At 38.8% G+C, this 20009-nt stretch overlaps 1 protein-coding gene across 1 annotated transcript in view; it reads left to right on the forward strand.

The window, feature by feature from the left end:
* Positions 1 to 19011: 19011 nt before the first annotated feature.
* The window catches only part of LOC127663296 (teneurin-2-like), a 291708-nt gene continuing 290710 nt past the window's right edge, over positions 19012 to 20009 (forward strand). The window contains exon 1 of the mRNA XM_052154811.1: positions 19012 to 19237. Coding sequence (XP_052010771.1) covers positions 19012 to 19237 — 226 coding nt within the window. The remainder of the gene's footprint in view (positions 19238 to 20009) is intronic.

Here is a 20009-nt window from a genome sequence, read left to right on the forward strand (position 1 = left end):
GTGGAGAAAATATTTTTAGTGAATAACTTACACTTTGGTTTTTCATCACACAAATCTAAGCTACTTTAATTATGCTTGTTTCTCTCTCTCAGAGCTTGATAGTCCCTGGTTAGTTCTTGATCATCAGTACCTGATTGATCAGCTTCATAAACATTTTGCCTAACATATGCTTTTGATTTCTGTGTTGAGTTAACTATTCCTATTAAGGAAAATTAGCAGATAGATGAGATATAGAAGGCATAAAGACACTGAGAGAGAAAGATAGCTTCATCTAGCTAACTACACATTCCATTTCCCACAGTTCAGAAATAGACAGCTTTGTCAGCTTCTTTGGCACTGTCTTGTTTTCAGGTATGAATAACAGCCAGCTGATATCTTCTCTATTTCTGATATCTCTCTCCGTAGCACGTCTGCTCCCTCTCCCCGAGTCCTAGGCAGGAGAAGATGGGTGTTATGAAACAGTCTGTTATTCATGCGTGAGAGGGCCTCATTGCGGATCAGTGTTATCATGCCTTTATTTAGTCAGAATGATGAGACACAACAGTGGATTCAGGTTATGGGGATCTAACTGTCCTTGTAATAGCTGTGGCTGTGTTGACATGCTTCTAAATAGATCCAAACGCCCAGTCAAAACATTTAGCTGCACAATAAGATCTGCACTGACGCTTTCAAATAAAAGTAACATTCTGGGTTTCCCATTATACAATTAAAACAGTACAAAGCATAATGTGTTCTTTGTGACATTTAATAGCTGAGCCATTTAACTCAAACAGCACATTTTCAAGATTTCTCTTTTGTTTTTAAGCGAAAGATTAGAAACTCACATTTCAAACTGGCTGACTCTCAGCTCTCTAGAACCATTATTTTCTAACATCGTTATTACCGTGAGCTCTTTCCTGACTTTATTTCATGGATAGTGGGGAAAACTTCACCGGATAACAGCAACTGCAATTCTCCCTATGACATGTCATTATGCTGTAAAAAGACGTGAGTTGTAAAATAACAGTTGTCATGTATTGCCTTCTGGGTCCAGTTAACAATTGGTTTCCATGATATCCCCTTTCACAATCACTCGCTCAATATTTTGGAGTGTGTCATCACACTGTTATAATTTTGCCTATACATGATAAAGCTCTTGTCAAAAATACATCCCCACCCAGTCTCAGAATCTCTCAATTGCTTTAGCCAAATGAAGGAAAACCCTCTATAACTGCCAATCTCAAAGACTGGAACCTATAAAGACTACAGAGTAGCTTTTTATTGGGCTGTGGTTTGCTTGCATTCAGTCTACTATGTTTACTCTGTAGGTCTAACTATTTCTACATTTATTTATATAAAATATATTATTTATTTCTAAAGTGGAAAGTTAAACTTTAATTTTATTGTAGATTTATTTATTTACATTTACAATCTTGTCTTGACTATTTCTTGTTTATTTATAGCAATGATAATGATATTCAGTCTATGCCTGGATTCCCCAATTAGTTTTCATCAAGGGCCAAATTTTGTCAACAATACAAAGTCAAGCCCTCTATGTAATGACAAAGTATTTGTGCTGCTACTATTATTACTGTTATTTTTATTACTATTGTTGTTTTTATTTTAAAAAAAACTCACACATATTAAATATTCAGATTTGTTCTTAGTTATTTTTCTCAGAATTAGTAGCCTGTTTTATTTATTCAAACAATTATGAACATGTTTTTTGTATTCAGATACACAAAACGACACAACTTAGCCTGCTGAACAAAAGAACAAAACAAAAAAACATCTCCATGTCCTCCATGCTAGTCAACTCTTCCTGATCATCTCCAAAAGGGATCTACTCCCTGCACTTTCCCTAATTTCTGATTCAATTATTAGACCTATTAGTATTAATATTGTTATTATCAGACCTATTAGCATTAATATTGTTATTGTTCTTAAGGATAATATAACAAACTATTGCAATAATTTCAATAAAGACCGTGAGCCAATGTTTTCTTAGATGTTATGCTATCATATTTTTTTACTGTTCAATGTTAGTCTAAATGTGCACTATTTTACATGTATTTGTATCACAGTACCTTGTATTATATTATCCTGACATTAATCCAGACATTATAAAAAGAGTAGTTGGCTTCGGGAGTCCATTTGGAATGTACTTGTAGCAAAATACATGTGCAAATATAAATATATACATATTTATGTAACGGCGTATGTATTTATGTATACTCATCTCACTTGCATAAAGACACAGATTATATACTCCGTGGAAAGAACACAATGCAATGGTTATGCCAAATTATGTAAATAATTGCTTTAACAGCGTTCAATATATTAATCTCTAGCACTGACAGTTGAGCAGGGCAGGAGACTGGTATAAATGTTTATAGAACAGCAACAGTGCTACCTACTGGAAGGGGTTAAATTGTGTTTTATTTGTATTCTTTTTTTCTACAGACACCTTTAGTCTGAATTTTGTCTCACAAAATTGCCATGGATTTGGTGTGAACAGGCCTTTAGCACAGGCCAAACATTCGTTTCTCGCGGGACCGGATGTGACCCGCGGGCTGCCTATTGTGGAACCCTGGTCTACGCCCTCTCAGCTCAATTTCACCAAACAATCAAAAACATAATAATTTTTTTTAATGGCCAGATTTCACTTGGTGAAGTTTGTCCCTTGTTGTTTGTGATTAGTATTTGCTAATACTGACCATTATAGAAAACATTGACTTGGCATCAAAGAGAAAGGACTTTGAAGTCTATAAGGTAAAGCATGGTAAATATTCTGAAGTCCCAGTGTGCCCATATCACAGAACACAATGTATAATGTTCACTTATGTGTCTAAAAGGAGATATATCTGTGAATTGCCTGTCCACCATCAGCCACCTGTGTTGATAAATATCTTCTTAATCGTACACGTTGTGCATTAGTGTCTCAGACTCCGAACTAATGTCGTCCATTAGCTTGCTGTCTTACACACCCACTAACATCACAGTGCCAGACGCCGCTTAGCATACATTTTTCTCTAGACATCTTTCTTAGACTCGCATCTCAGCATCAAATTCTCAGGTTTTCTGGCTGTTACATGCTTTTAACTCCCATTTATGTGCTGTAATCCATCTTGAATGGTCAAATCATCTTTTCTGAAACTTTGGATGGAACATTGCAGTTGTGCCAATATAAATATGGAGCGTCTTTGCTGGCAATGGTTCCGTGCTGTTTTATATTTTGTTTTTGGGAGTGTTTATTCTGCTCTGTCCCATTTGCATGCTGTGATCTATCTTGAATGGCCAAAACAACTTCTCTGAAACTTTTGGTAGAAAGTTGTTCTGTCATAGACATATAGAGTGACTTGGCTGGTAATGGTTCCATGCTGTTGTACATGATGTTTTTCGGGGTGTTTATTCTGCTCTGTGCCGATGTGGCACATACCAATAACACACAGTAATAACAACATCATCAGGAGCCTGTTATCTCTATGTTCCTTCTGTCGCTCAGACGCCCTCATGTTTCATTCACCTAGAGTCTGAAGACATCTTTACCTTCATCTCACACATACTTACACACAGAGCTCATTTTCAGCTTCAATCAAACAACTCCACTCTCCTATTCTATTCTGTTATATATATATTCTGTTATGGTCTATTCTATTCTCATTATGTTCTGCTCAGTTATACTGTTCTGTATTCTATTGTGGTGTGTTTTGTTATCCTATTCTATTATAATTTCTGTTTTATTCAGCATTACATTATTCCAACATTCCTTTCTGTTCTGATGTTCTTTTCTACTCTATTCTATTCTGCTCTGTTTAATTCTGTTCTGTTGTTCTCTGTGCTATTCTGTTCTGTTCTAATCTATCCTTATTCTGTTCTGCTTTGTTATGTTGTTCTGTATTCTATTCCGTTGTGTTGTGGTATTCTATTCTATTTTATTCTATTCCACATTATTCAATTCCACCGTTCTGTTATTTTCTGTAGTCCTGTTCTGCTTAGTTATGTTCTGTATTATTCTTTTTTGCTTAATTTCCATTGTGTTTGTTATTAATTTATTTTCTATTCTATTCTGCATTACATCTGGTTTTGAATAAATGTAATAAATGTAAATATGTTCTTTTATTAAATGGTTTATTCAATTCTGTACTATATACAGTTGTGAACTCTTTAAATTATCTTGATTTGTCTACATAAATTACTCCTATGTAGTGTTCATTTTTATTCAATGTTTTGTTTTTGTCATAGTTTTAGTCTTTTGACAAAAATGTCCTTTAAAATAAGTCGAAATGTAATATTCCTTAATTTTAGTCAGTTTATTTTAATGGCATACCTTTTAGTTCATGATAATGTGCAACATTACAAAAAATGTGATTCAAATTGTAACCAACCAAGCTTTAATCAAATATTCAGACATTTAGAAAATAAACAAAATATTCAAAACATATGAAAACATAAGTATAACAATTTTCTTAATTTGAACATTTATCAAACATATAAATTATAGACTACATACAAAATACTGTTGGTGAGAGCAGGGCAAAAATGAACACTTTTCGGTTTTCTTAAGTTTCTGTAAATGCACTTAATTTTACACATGTCTGTTACAAATGTGTGGTCTTGTTTCAGTAATGCAGCCTACCTTGAAGGAAGTAAAGTGAAATGTTTGTTTTTTGCAACACAATCTTTGTGCATTCACTGTGCACATTGTTATTTGAAAGTGATCATATCACATTTTTCAGTTTTGGTGGTGTAGGCATTAGTTATTTTTCTTATAACTACTAAAGGCAGGAGGAAACTAGTATGGAGAGAGCTGACAGAAAGCTTAAAGTATGACCCCTGCTCATTTACGCCATGGAGTTTGGCCACAGTGCTGAATTCATGCAAGTATGAGAGGGCAGAATCTGGCAGAGGAGGATACACAATGCTCTATGTCACTACGCAGTATTGGGGTGTGGAGGCACTGGAAAAGCTGTGAATGGTGGTCACATATTGTTAATTTGATGGCAGCATCTGACAGTTCATATTACATCTTCTGAAACCGAATCCGATACAGAATCGATTCAGATTTCAAACCACATTATAATTTGGTTTGAATTGGATTTGTACAACTCTGATTCAATGTGTTATTTTGCTGTTCAAACTACATTAATCAAATCAGATTAATAACCTTAGTCTTATTACTTGACCTAACTGTAACACTAAATTGACTTTTATTGGCTCTATTAATGGCACTTCACCTTTAGTCATAACACTTAATTTGCATAAGTAGCTACCTCCTTAGGTAATTTTCATTACTGTAATATATGCATTTTTAAGTTGCTTTGAAATACGTTGTCTGTAAATATCTTGCATGTATATGCTGTATGTTTTACCATTTCTTTGCTCAAACATACATTCTTAGTCATCTAGTGTTGACCTTCAGTGCACAACACCGTATTTCCTGGTAACAGCTTTGGTGCTGTGTTTCACCCCTGATCTGCATAACCAGGTACTTCATGTGTTTGCATTTGCCAGTCTGCAGCTGTATGTGCTACAGGTGGGAAATGAATGAGAGCATGTGCAATCCTTTGATGTGGACTGTTGTGCTTTGCTGTTTGTGAAGATGAGAGCCAAGCTGAACAGAAAGAAGAGGAATGCAGGAGATCAGCTTTGTCCTCAAGCACTTTTAGTCACTGAAATGGAGAGACAGACATGTTAGATCGTGACAGCTGTAAATGTCAAGAGGATAACCGCCATGAATAGACAATCATTGTGTGTACATGTGCGTTTCCTCTCTCATGCGTTCAGTGTGGTTTTTGTTGTGTTTGTGTATGTGTTGCTAGATAAATAATTAACCCAACACTAAATGTGTTCCTTGTTCCAGATTTCTGAGCATTTATTTATTGGGTTGGTTGCCTGGTTGATTTGGTTGGTTGGTTATTTGTTTGGTTGCCGTTGTTTGTTTGGTTATACCGTGGATTTATGCTTTCCGAGATGCTTATCTGCAGGATTTGCCTCTTTTTACTTTACACAACTCTTGGGATGGTTATGCATCTCAACCCCTTTACTAACTAGATGCAGTCCTTTTTTGAGAAGTGATCACTGTTTAGGCTAATATAGCCTGCTTTTGACAAATCTGCTCTAATTGCTCTCTGATTAGTATGTTTCTCAGAGTTGCTGAAGGTCACTTTCTGGAATGGAAGAAGATAATTACTGCAGGATGACATGTACTGCCAGCAGGGACAGAGGAAAGACTTTACATAAAATGAAAGGAAGCACAAGGGGATGGAAACTGATGCTGAGTGGATACAATTACAAAGAAAACAGAGAAGAGAGAACGATGTGTGTTTGTGTGTGTGTGTTTAATAACCCCCAACATCCCCCCTCAGAGGTGAGAATATGAGGCAACATTTTCTCAAACACTCTTTTGAGCCCACTCAGAAGCTTTTCACTCTGCAGAGATTAATCAGTCAGCTGTAATCACCCTTTAAACTCTACCTTTGTTTAATTAGTCCATCCAGTATAGAATCAAGAGCCGAATAAGGGAAATGTCTTTGCTGTCAAGGGAAAGTGATGGGAGAATGTAAAAGAGAGAAAATTATTTGCACTGTATTACTTAAAGTAGTGTAGCAGTGCATTTGAGGTTAGGAAAAAAATTTCTCATCAAACAAGCAATTCTTTTATAGAGGTCGCCAGCTCCTTCAGTGCGTTCACAGGCTGCATCAGACACTTCTTTTGCTTTTTACACACTTTTTCAATCCGCTCTTCCACTTTTTTCTTTCATCAGGGCTGCTCAGAAGTTTTATCTTCCCCAAATGCACTCAGGAACTTTGCAAGGATGCTGTGTTGCTCTGAAAACAATTCTCTCGAGAAAGAAAGTTAACATAATAATCCCAAATTACCACTTGGCTTTCATATATTGATAAAGGCAGGGCTGGATTGGTAATCTGGCATACTGGACATTTTCCCGGTGGGCCTACACAATTTGGGGCCAATCAGGGTGGACTGGCCATCGGGAGAACCGGACGGGCCGGCTGCAAAATGGTCAGAATGGGCCGCTACATTGGATAACCTTATAAATTCCATGGCACATGAATATGGTACTCATTCAGTCCTGTGGTTCATTTGAAATTATCACTGTACCATGATATAGCCACAGCACATTGCTTTTCGAGGTAATAGTCCCACACAGTACAATCAAAAATAAGGGTTATTTTTAGTCAACATGTAATCATCAGGGACCCAGTTTACTTCCTTAATATGGATTACTAGTCTCATTGTGCACAATTTATTAGTGCATATTATTCACTCTCGTTATTATGAGAATATAAATACTTGGACATGCATCACATTATGGATGTAAAATGGGTTATGAACAGCATTTCATGCTGACTTGAATAAAAAAAATGAAAAACAAAATCTATTTAAAGCAGTCTCACCTCTCATGTAAAGGACTCATCCAGATCTCCGTGTAGTGTAGCCTTCCTCATGTCTGTTTCAATTTACAAGCATATTTAATAAACAGAGCAAAACGTTTTTTTTAAAACCCAGCAAAACGAAGGATGCTCTGCATTTTCTGTATACAAAAAAAAAAAATCCCATAGTTCATCTTTGATAGTTTTTCAGAATAACATCATCACAGGAGATCAGTTTAGTGCAATCTTTTTTGTCAGCATCTCCTTCCCTTCACCGATCCTCCCCGTCTCTCCCTCTCTTTCCCTCGTATTGGATTTTCAGTCCATTCTAAATAAATTTAGCCACTGTGTTTTCTTGTAACGAGCTCTGTCGATTGCCTAAATGTAAGTACACACAATTTACGCCACTGACTCTGCAATTTGTGGAATGCCTTAACATTACAAACAAATAAAAAAGCACTATCACCCGTAGGCTCTCACCGGGAAGTAAGGCTGTGGTGGATGTGCATTAAGCATAAACTCCAAAAGGCCCCCGTGGAGCGGCGGAAAAGGTCATTTCCCCGTTCATTTCCATCAATATGTGTTGCAGTGCTGACGACTATGCCACACTTCTGCTTCCATTCCCTGTGCTTGGGATGTCTGATTTGTCCTACTGAATATTTTAACTAATCTGTATATCAAAAACTGTTCTTATACATACTGTTTTTCATCAGGGTTGTGTGCCATTCAGAATCGAATTAAGTATGATTTTTAAATTCCAATTCAATACCTGATTTGAATTGAGGTAGCAAACAGGATTCATTTTATGGACCAGTGTAGAAGAACACTTAATTTTCCAAAATGTTCTCATTTTTGTCTACAAAATTGGGCCAAACAACATGAAGCAGGCTCACAAGATGGAATTTCCACAGGTGACTTGCTCCTGATGTTCTGTGCTGACTTTTTGTGCACAAGCTGTGCTTATGTCCTTGAATTTACAGTCGGTGCACTGTGGCGCAATAGCCACTATCTGTGGGGGATCCAGTGACATTGACCTGAAGTATTATGAAGTTCCTCTTTCTGCTGAGGGTCAAATCTATTCACACCCACTGTCTCAGGACTCCCTGGAGGTCCCACTCACACTTAACCTTCTACTGTCACCCCTGCTGTGTTCATGGTCATCTAGTCCACTCTGTGGTCATTTTTTTGGCCAAGATGAATGGCCGACAGCAATTTCCCTATATTGCTCCGCACAGAAATGCTGGTGTAACAAATATATATTCATGGGGTGTGCATAAATTAAAAAGCAGCTTATGCCTGGATATGTAAGGGTAAATATACAGTCAGCTGGTCATTATGACAAAATAAGCCTCAGTTGGGTGATCAGGATCACTCGTGCCACCCTGAATGGTTTAAATTTGTGATAACATGGCTACATAACAAATAAAAATATGGACATGTAATAGTGATCTGAGTTTAAATTATATTGTTTTGTGAAAAGAAAGAGGCTGTTGGGTGATATTGAGAGATTGATATGAATTAACTAGTTAATTCAGTTTAATTTTATCCCATTTGTATAACCGTTTGCTTATTTTGAGAGATGACAATGTTGAAAATAATGCCATGTCCACTATGTGGGGAAGACACTAGGTTATTTCCTGTTCTGTAATGCCTGACAAGGAATCACTCTGGTGCACCCTTCATTTAATCCTGAATATCTTCCTTCCCAAAGATGTCTCCCCTAATGATGCTAAATCTAGCATGCTTAATTGGACCATTGAACTATGTTATTGGAGCTGGAACCATGTTTCTTTTGGCCCCAAAGGCAATTTCAGCCCTGTGACACCAGCGTGGGTGGAGGATGAGGAAGTCTGGGGAGGTTTTGGAATGGGGAATGAGAGAGAGAGAGAGAGAGAGAGAGAGAGAGAGAGTCTCTGTTTTGCAGGACGTTAACTCATAAATTGTATGGCACTTATTTATGGAGCATGCTCTTCAGCCTCTGTGACTGGGTTTTAGATCAAATTGAACATGTTTGCAGAATGATGTGCATTATACATGTCGCAAAGCTGGGCTGGATGAATTGCCTTTGGGAAATGGTGCTAGGCTTCTCACTCGGCGAACATCACTCTAAATTTTCCCATTGTTTTCAATCTCTTCATTAAATGTTCTTTAAACAACAGCCTCTCATAGACATATCAGTGGGTGAACTGTATGTTGGCCTCTTATTTTATCTTATTTTGGAGCAAACAGAAGGAAATTTAATCAAATTGTATATGGATTCCATAAGAGAAAGAACATTGTTTCATATTTTATATACTCATCAACAATTAAATATTATCCACCATCAATGGATGGAGACTGTGGAGCGGAGGAGGGCAGGGCTGGGCTGGAACAAACATGCCCGGTCCCCAATCAGCCTGATGGGGGCGTGCAAGGGGATAAAGGCGGCCGGTGACAACCGTTCGAGAGAGAGAGAGAGAGAATGACATGCAGCTGCTCTGTGTGTTTGTGTTTGTGTGTTTTTCATTCAGTTTATTATTAAAACTATTATTTATATTGTCAAGCCGGTTCTTGCCGCCTCCTTTCCCTTTACCTGCTTTACAGAGACATACTTAAGTTAATAATAAAAAAATATTCCTGATTTGAAATAAGTTAATGCATTTTGCCATTGTGAAGTTGTTTAATTTGACAAAATACCTACAAATATGCAGCCACAAGATTTAATTTATTGCACATTAAGATGTTTCTTGTCTTGTTATAAAACTGGCCATTCTTGATTTTCCCACTCTGAAGAGCTGGATTCCTTTGGCAATATTCTATGACCATGCAACATATCCTCTTCCTCCATCCTAGAGCACTCTGGGTTTTGCTGTCCCTTGGCAAACTAGCTTTCAGTCATCTGTGACCCTTTAACTGATCAACATTAATTGCCTCCTTCCAAACTTGTTTGCTGTGACTGATCATGATGCCTTGCAAGGTTGTGTGGTAACCTAACATGGCCAATGGGCATTCTGGGAAAGTACAGTGACCAATCAGGCCACTCCATTCTGGACTCATTTTGATAGATACATTTTACATCAGTGAGTCTATCAAATATAGGTTACTCATGTTTACTCACCCTCATGTCATTCCAAACCTGAGTTTGTGTTCCGTGAACACAAAAGTTGAATTTAGGCAGAATGCTAGCCTCAGTCACCAATCATTTCCATTGCATGTTTTGATGAACTATTCCGTAAATAGTTTTTATCCCTGAAACATTGATCTATGAGCCAATCATAAAGCATTGGCATCATTTAAGATGAAGTTTTCTGTGGGCTTATAAGAGAGTTTGAGTTTGCTGTGATTAATACGCTATTATTGCTGACTTTTAAATTGAGCTGTGATGATGAAGAAGGGTGTCCTCCTCACCTGATGAAGATCAGAGATGAGTAGGCCCACTCGCAGCTATCCCACTGACATTTCCCACACAGGAAATGTGTCTCCACTGGCATTTGTTCATGTGGAGAGGTTTCGACTCCTGGTTGCGTGTGTCATTTACCCAGGATGTGTTTAAACAGTGCGCATGTGACTTTCTAGCATCTTTCGCCCTGCCATTCTCGTGTCCTGTGATATAAAGATTAAAACCAACAATAAACCCCAAAATAAGCAGTTTCACTCAGTCGTAATGTGGCACCTCTGTTAGTGTGCTAATTACTCCGCATCACCACTCTCAGCAGTGGCATTTATTGCAGATTTGAATAATTTGCCCAGCAGATGGTAAGAATGTCAAGTTGTGACACAGATTCACTAATCTTCCCTGAGATGAGGGTATGAGGCTGTCAACAGTGTATTGTTTTAATAATGCTTGGAGGTGCCGCCGGGTGATGTCTGACCGGCTTTGGCAGCCCTGGCATCGCTCGTGGGTCACACGCTTCTGTCTGCTCTGCTCGCCGTCTGTGTCAAAGTCCCTACATCTCTTTAACCCACATCAAGTTTATGTGGAGAGGAGATGATAGGTGCACCTGGGCTCCTGAGCTTACCAAAGCCCTCTACGCTCTCATCTGGTGCTATTCATGTACCTCATCTGCTGTTGTTGCAGGCGCTAGTCTTGTCAGCTTTTCTCATATTGTAAACTTCTCGTCGGGCCCTTAGCATATGTTTTTACACTGTGTTGAAAGGATACCCCCCAGCACTAGAAACACTCAGTGGTGCTTCAACCCATCTTGGTTATTGGTTATTTCACCCTATGTGAGCTCTAGGATAATGCACATGTTATTTTGCTTGTGCATGATGTGCCATAGGTTTAGACATAATCTCTGTGGAACCTTAGGGGAAGTCATTACTCAAATTCCCAACAGACCGGTCTACACGCTGTCTCTATCCATTTCCCCTAGCAGCAGTTTCCCTCCATCAGTCCTTAATTACCATGCATGTTTGCACCTTCGCTCTGGCGGCTGCGCAGTTCTGACGGTTGGTGTCAGCTGCGAAGTGTCAGCACAGCACCTCCGACTGCCTCAAATACCATTGTTTAGAGGCAGATTAAGAAATAGAGAGCATGGGCAGGATGTGTATTTTGGGATTAGTCTAATAAAAAGCTGCTCTTGATGCACTGTTAAAAGTGTACAATTAATGGGGGTGTTGGAAGATGTGCGGGAGGGGTTTTCATTTGATTGAAACAACATGAGGGATAGTAAATGATGAAAACATTTTTGTTTTGGGCAGTGCACTATCCATTTAAAACAGATTGGAGGACAAAAGAACAGGGGATAGGGATGAAAAGTGAAGGTTGAGGGAGTCTTATCACCACTGAGTTTCTATTGAATTCAAATATTCCTCTGAAAGCTGTGAAAAAGTACTGTGCTGAAGCTAAGCAAACTGTCTCTCATCTTCTGTGTGAAGGCTTGAATATTCTCACAGGTCAACCCTCATCAAAGGTGATGGTTGTAATATGTTTTAAAATAGAGAGCAGCTTGGTACTATTTGCCTGATAATACGAATATCTCTTTTCCCGCAGAAGGTGAGATGTAGCAGAGAAAAAGGCTTCTCGGGGGAGCTGTTGGCAGAGAGAGAGAGAGAGAGAGAGAGAGAGAGAGAGAGAGAGAGATATGAAAGATATTGAGCAGAAGTGCAGAGCTCAACTAGAATGTTTAGAATAAAAATGGTGGACTGTCGGTCATAGCTCCATATAGGACATGATTAATGACCCTTGCCTGGGAGAGGATGCACTCATTAAAATCTTAATCAAAAGCCACACAGTTCTGCTCTGTTCTGCTTTGCCTTGCCTCACCATCAAGGCTGCAGCACAATTTCAGATCTGTTGCTCTCATCCGTGTAAAGAAAAAAGGGGCACTGATGTCACAAATAAAAATTACATGGGACATAAAGCGCACCACTGAAACGTTCATCTGCTGAAGGGAAATCTTCCCACTTTTTAAATGAAAGCAAACTGCTCAATGCATTTGAAAGTAGTGGTTGTCAAGTAAATCTAGCCCACGTGTGTGTGTGTTTGTTTAAGCCAGACTATTCAATGGTAAGGGCATGTCTTTATTTTATTTGCCCTGGGAATACGTTTTTCTAACATTTGGCATGTGTGGTGGATGAGCATGTGTGGTGGATGAGCATATGCTGTGTGGGAAAAAAATAACTTAAGGACCATAGACCAGGTTCACTCAGATTAAAGACCCCATTAATTGATTTGATGAATGTAGTTTTCTGAATGTGAAAATGTATTTTCTTTTCTTTTCTCTTTAATTTGTCCTTTATTTTCCTTTCCTCTCCGTTTCATAAAATTCCATTTCATTCTATTCCAGTGTTTTTGTTTTATTTTAAAATTTTGTTTGAAATTTTGTTATTCTTGGTCACAATTGTAACTGATGGGAGTCAATAGAAAATATTTAATAAAAATATTTAATTTAATTCACTTAATATTTGAATTCACTTTTTGCCATTTTTTTATGGAAGTCAATCAGTCACCTATTAAAAAAAAAAATAGGCTCTGTGTTTCAGACCACCTACATGCTCACTTGTCTTGTAAGCATGATTTTCTTAAGCCAAAGCAATCTTAATAATAAATCAATAAATTACATTTTAAATATTATACGTACATATGGTAGCTGTATGTGTATTATGGCAAGTTTTATTTGGTTCCTCTTCTGGAGTTTTGACGGGGATGTCTTTCAGAGGGGCACAATGTAATTAAAAGGCTCTGATAATTTGCCTATTAGCACTACCGATGTAAAGATGTTCTCATGAAATCAAGCCAGTCTGCACTGTCATTTATAACTCACAACTCTGTGTAAATGTAAAAAAAAAAGTGTCACGTTTGTATATGGTGTGATTATATGATTTAATAGCCAATTAAAGGCTTCAGTTTACACCACAGTCATGAACATGTGGTTTGCTATTGTTATGGCAGGTGGTATTATGTAGAGCGTGCATTAATATTCTAGAGAGCATTTTACTGGACAAAAAATGTATATGCCTTTTGCGTACAAGATGAGTGAGTTCATTATTATCTTCATTCATTTTTGTCCATTTTCCTGGAAGAGAAAGGTACATTTTACACAAAGTACACTAGCAAATAGTTGGTCTCAAAGCTAACTGACATGGATTTAAATCCTGAAAGCTTTAATTTTTTATGTTGTTTTTTAATAACAAGCTGTTCTGATTTTAGATGGGGGAGTGGAGCTTGACAATTCTTGCTGTGTGGCCAACCAAAACTAGTGTAAAAGTGCCCAAAACACCTTATACTCTTAACAAGCAATAACTTTTAACTGGTCATTTAAGCTTGTTCACCATTTGAACAAGTTTAACTGGTGTAGCAGGCCGACTGTGAAGGATTATGCGGGAGAGAGAGATAGTTTACGGACATGTCCGTCATGTGTGGGTTTGTGTCTTCTGTTTAAGTTTATTATTAAAATATTATTTATATTGACAAGCCAGTTCTCGCCACCTCCTTTCCATCGACTGCTTTACTCTGGTGCCGAAATCCAGGAAGGAGGAGGAATACGCCGTAGTAGAGTTCTCGGCACTACCGTCCACCCCAATGGAGTAGCCGCGGCCATCTGCCGGGGGACGAGGAGCCCGGCCGCCGACCGCGAGGGGTGAAGGAGCTCCTAACCGACCAAGGGCTGGAGGTCTGCCTCCGATCCGTCCTGAGAGGCGTGGCTGTCATCCATTAGAGGGTGGAGGAGTGGCCGAGAAACAAGCTACGGCGTATCGGAGAACTGGCGAGTAAGAGTTTTTTTTTAATCTCTCTCTCTCTCTCTCTCTCTCTCTCACTGCCGCTCCGCGTTGGCCTTTTCCCTCTCATGTAAATTTTACAGTGTTTTTTGGGGGGTACTACACTGTTACAGGAAGTAACAGTCAGGGCTGCTGCCAGGGGCCCCCCCCACCACATACCAGAAATGGAGACAATCAAGATATCATGGTCATATTTGTTTCTGCTTTTCATAATTTTGTTTAATGTCTAGTTTAATACAACTGATTCAGGAATTTAGAATCGAATATGACCCTGTCATCTTAAACGGAACACTATGTTTGTGTATTATTTGTAATGAAAGTTTAAGCCTCAAGCCTGAGGCTGAGGGTTTGTTTAGGACTTGATAAGAGTGCTCCCTGCCTAAGTGTTTGGTCTTCTATACATAGCAGCCAGATTTTTCATCGTAAGCTCTGTCTGCTGAGACCCATGTCATTCTAAGCCATCATCCTTTGAAAATTCAATTTAGACAGAAGCTTCTCACTGTGCCAAATTTTTTCCTCTGTATTTATTCAAAACACTTCTATCATGCTACTGCAAAGCCTGCAGTTTAGTTGTGATTTTATGGTCTGCTCTGCTGTTTTATTTACTTCATTGGCTGCCTTTCTCTTTTCTTGTATGTGTATGTATATATGTATGCAACCAGTGGAGTACATTTTTTTACCTTCTACCAAGCATCCATGTGGATACATCACACACTTAAATACTCGATAGATAGATATTATGTAAAACATATAACTAGATAAAACATACATCATCTATAGCTGGACTGATGGATGTGTTCTCCCGTATCTTCGCCCACTGATTTCCTGTCCTAAATTCTACCATGCTTTTCTTCCTCACTCCATGGCACTTTCTTTATCCTATCCCCCTGCTACTCTCTCTGGGGAAAGAGGAAGTCCTCTGAGGTGGAGATGTATCTGTGGGCTGAGGCTGAGGAGAGGGAGGCATGATCTGCTCAGAGCCCCCGAGGACTGTCTTCTCCTCCACTGCCTATAATGAATGGAAAGAGTGACACGGATGTGCTGCAGTCTTGGCACGTATTGACCCGGTTCTATTCCATGCCATTGTGCATCATCTCACCTCTGTGGTGTTACAGCAGCCCCAGGGCCCTCTTTTAACCAGCCTTCCCTCTCAAACACTGGCTCATGTGATGCTCTCTCATTAATCTACAATGTCACTACACCTTAAATCTGCGTTCGGAAAATGCCCTGAAGCCCAATGGCTGCCCCATGTAGCCCTCACCAAATAACCCACCTCAGACATCACAACAAAGCTTTACATTGCAGGGATATTTGAGAAAGCAAGGTCAAATGCAATGAATGGTATTTACATTTTTTTTAGTTACAGTTTCATATTCGTGGTCATTAGTCATTCGTGGACTAAGATTATTCCTACATTCCACTATTAAAGTTGTTTTTTCAGCTATTTATGCATTCCATTGTGTGTTTGTAAAAGTAAACACGTCCATTCTGAACCGTTAATGGCCTTGTTGATGAATGTTTCCTTTTAGTCCATAATGAGGCCTTTATAAACATTAAATACTGCCTTTTAATCAACGTACACTGCAGGCAAATCTCGGAATGACCTTAAAGTCTTCCTTTAATGAATTCGTATTAAAACCAGTGTCCCATGCTCTCTCCCTCTAAATTATTCTTTGTGCAATACTTATCTTTCGCAGTAAATAATTATCATGTTAGGTGACCTGATTATTTTTCAGTTATTTTTCAGTATGTGTAGGATAGTTAGTGGCTGTGCAGTTATGTAATAATTTGTTGCTGTGCAGGAAAATCATCATCTCCACGCTGCACACTGGACTGTCCCTTGGGCAGTGGTCTTCTCCTCCAATCAAACTAATGCAGGAGGTACATCATGGAGAGCACTTGTCGGGGGGCAGGAGCTGGCAGAGTTTGTTCTGACCACAATTAGTAAAGCAAACAGACACCGAGGGCTCATCTAAAGATCTCCCTTCACTTCCTCCCCTACTTTCCTATACACTGAGAGAGCTCAGGTAGAACAGAATAATGTGTGTGTTTTTGTGTATGGCTGCCTACAGTTGGACCGGTGTGGGTGAATTTACTTTAAATTACTAGTCTAATTAATTTCAACTGGCTTTCAAACTGAAGTCCTTGCTAATGATTGAAGTTAGAACAGCACTGGTTGCAGCTTGAGTCAGCACAACAACCGCTCACTGTAAGTTTACTAACCGTATGATGCATATTATGCACAATAATGGATGAGCTAGCTAAAAATTGGCAGTTCCAATCTGATTGGCTTGCTTTACTCAACTTCTGGGAGTAAGCAGCCAGATAATTTTCATCAGTCCCCCTAGAAACAAAATCATATTTACAAGGTACCAGGTTGATATGAGTGCTTTTAAATTACAACTAATCACTGGATTTGCCAAATTTGCTAGGTTAGCGCCACCAAATTATTTGGAAGACACATTGTGTAGTGGAGCTAACATGGACGACATGATTTGAATCCAGGTTGTCATTTTCCAATCCCATCCCCCCTTATTTTCCCAATTACTGTATCTTCGATTAACTCTCCGCTATCATATCAATAAAATTGGCAAAAGCTCTCGAAGATAGTTTGAAATTGTGGTTAGGGTAATGTCACAGCCAACATACAGAACATTAGTTTTAAAATAGATCAGTACTAGTCTGTTTGTGTGTATGTGTGTATTCATGTGATATGATCAGCCTGGGCTGTGTTTTGGGCTCCCTGTTTTCCATGGCACATCCAGGCATATGTGATTATCCTCTCACGGCCACAGAGGGAGCTTTACTCATTCAGTCTGCGATAATGAGGGAGAGACTCGCAGTGCCCTTAAGTCATTTTCTTTCTCCTCCCTCTTCTCTTCTCTTTCACTCTATCACTCATCCTTCACCGGCATCATGCCTTCACTCCTCCACACATTTCAGTTCCTGTTCTCTACTCATTCATCTGTTATTATGGCTGTAATGACAGCTTCCTCTACTTGATTAGATGTTGCTCCACTTTTTGTATATGAACCCACCATGCTGCCAAATCTAAGATTTCTGGGATTGTTTTTTTTTTTTTCTGTAGTTCACAGAGAGGATTTAGCCTCATGACTTACATACTCAATGATATTGTGGATTCTTTCTTTTTAGGAACTATAATATAATATTGTTCTTTGTTAATACCTTATTTTCCAGAAAATAAGTAATATATATTTTCCAGTTTTTCATCATCTGAAAGGAGGTGAATTATTTACATAATTAATTTGTATTATTTATACAAAATCTATATTGGCCAGTCAAGCATGTATGTTTACACAAAAACAGAGGAAAACATCAGTCATGGAGACGGTAATAGCATTAAAAAAATTTTTTTTAAATGTACAAAAAAAAATACAAAGTTGTGATGAGGGAGAGGGCGGGGCTGGGTCGTGACTATGCACGCCTGGCCCCCAATGGGGCTAATCAGCCTAGGAGAGGGATAAGTGCAGCGGAATGTGGCAGTTCGGGAGAGAGAGAGACACACACGCAGCTACATTGTTTGCGTTTGTGTTCTGTGTCTTTTTGTTTTATTAAATATTACTTTGACTGTTCAGCCAGTTCCCGCCTCCTCCTTTCCCATTTTTAACCTTGTTAAGTACTTAATCCAACCAGTTTAAATATTCTGTCTCATCATAACTTTATTGTTCTAACAAACCATTTTCAAATGCTACTCCTCACATGCCCAAAAGTTAACGTTAACCGGATTATTAATGCATAGCAAAGAGGTTTGCAAATGTCAGAAATATCCATAGATAGACCAAAACTAACATTGATGAATGAATAGGATACAACAGGTATATTGTTTTACTCACAGACTAAAAGCTGATTTGTAATCAGCAATGAGTTACATATGCTATAAACAGATGTAGCTTATTTGTCACATTTGTAAAACTGTTACACACAATTACTTAAAGCAAAAACTCCAGATTAAAGCAAGCTCAAATACCCAATGATATGATGAGTTGATCCTGAGGTAATATGCACGGAGCACGTCTGACATGTTGAGCTTATGAAGAGATGATGGCCGGCATCTCCTGGGTCCCTAATAACTGCCGCATGCAACCTCTTTCTGTGTGACTTACATAGATTTAAAGTATATGTATTTTTTTTTCTCTCAACAATGCAATTTTGACCAGGTGCCACTTGAAAATGGTTGCACGGCTGTGCTAGTCAATAAACTGGAGCAGCAGTAGTCCAGCACTAAACCTGCATAACCCAGTTTGTAATCCCATGTAGATTAATGCAGATCTAAACTCACATTTTCAACACACTCTATACTATTTGGACTCTACTGACTCAACAGTTGTTGTTGCATCCTGTTGTTTTCAGGTGAAGGACTAGACAGTTGTTGAGACCTCCACCTTGAGGACCAATCAGATCAACTGCAGCAGCTGCCATGGATCTGAAAGAGCGCAGACATCGTACACTGACCCATGGCCACTGTGCAAAAGATTTCCAGTTCACCACCTCCTCCCTAGACAACAATGATTGCCGCGTACCCACCAAGAAGTCATACAGCTCCAGTGAAACCCTGAAGGCTTTTGATCATGACTCACGCCTTCATTATGGGGGATGTGTGGCTGACCTTGTACACCATGAAGCAGATGAGTTTACCAGACAAGGTGAGCACACACACAAATGCAACAAACATGTAATCAAATATACAAAAACACCAAATTATCAAATATAAACAACATGTTCCTATAGATTTTGCCATCCATCATATTGGCATTGCTAGCGCCATGCTTTCTACCTGTTTAAATCACATTGTACCCAGGCCATAATATTCTCCAACCTGGGTTGTGTCGTACAGAGAAGGTGTGAAACATAAACTCACAACAGTACAGTCCCGTTAATTGTGTATACTGTTGCAGAGCATGGCACTATACCTGCACTGTAGCTAATCCCACAGCTCTGTGCTTATGCATGCTGGTGGAGAGAAGAGCAACCTGATCTCGGAGCAGTTACTAAGGTTACAGAAAGTGCCTTAGAATCTGTCCCCAGCTGCTTCAAACATGTCACCTGTTCTCAGCCTACATTTAACAGCCTGATATCACTGATCCACTGTAAACAGTTCAGTTTCAGTCATCTGATAGAAGCCAATGCCTGCCAACCCACTTCACTTCCCAGGCTGTAGACTTTTTGCTGAATGTATGCAGGGATGATAGGCAAGGTGCCAAACTACAGATGTATGCTTAAATAGCGGGGGGCCTTTTATCAGGTGTGGATCTAAATTTAAGGTGACAGACTGACTATCTCAAACATGACTGATTGGTTCAGATGTGTAACCCTTCTTTAATTTATTTTGTGATACATCCATTTTTTAATGTGTCTGATTATGTTAATAAGATAAGTTACCTGTGGCAGCAGTGAAAAGGAAGACGTAGAAGAAGA

The sequence above is a fragment of the Xyrauchen texanus genome, chromosome 23 (genome assembly GCF_025860055.1).
Source record: "Xyrauchen texanus isolate HMW12.3.18 chromosome 23, RBS_HiC_50CHRs, whole genome shotgun sequence".
NCBI lineage: Eukaryota > Metazoa > Chordata > Actinopteri > Cypriniformes > Catostomidae > Xyrauchen > Xyrauchen texanus.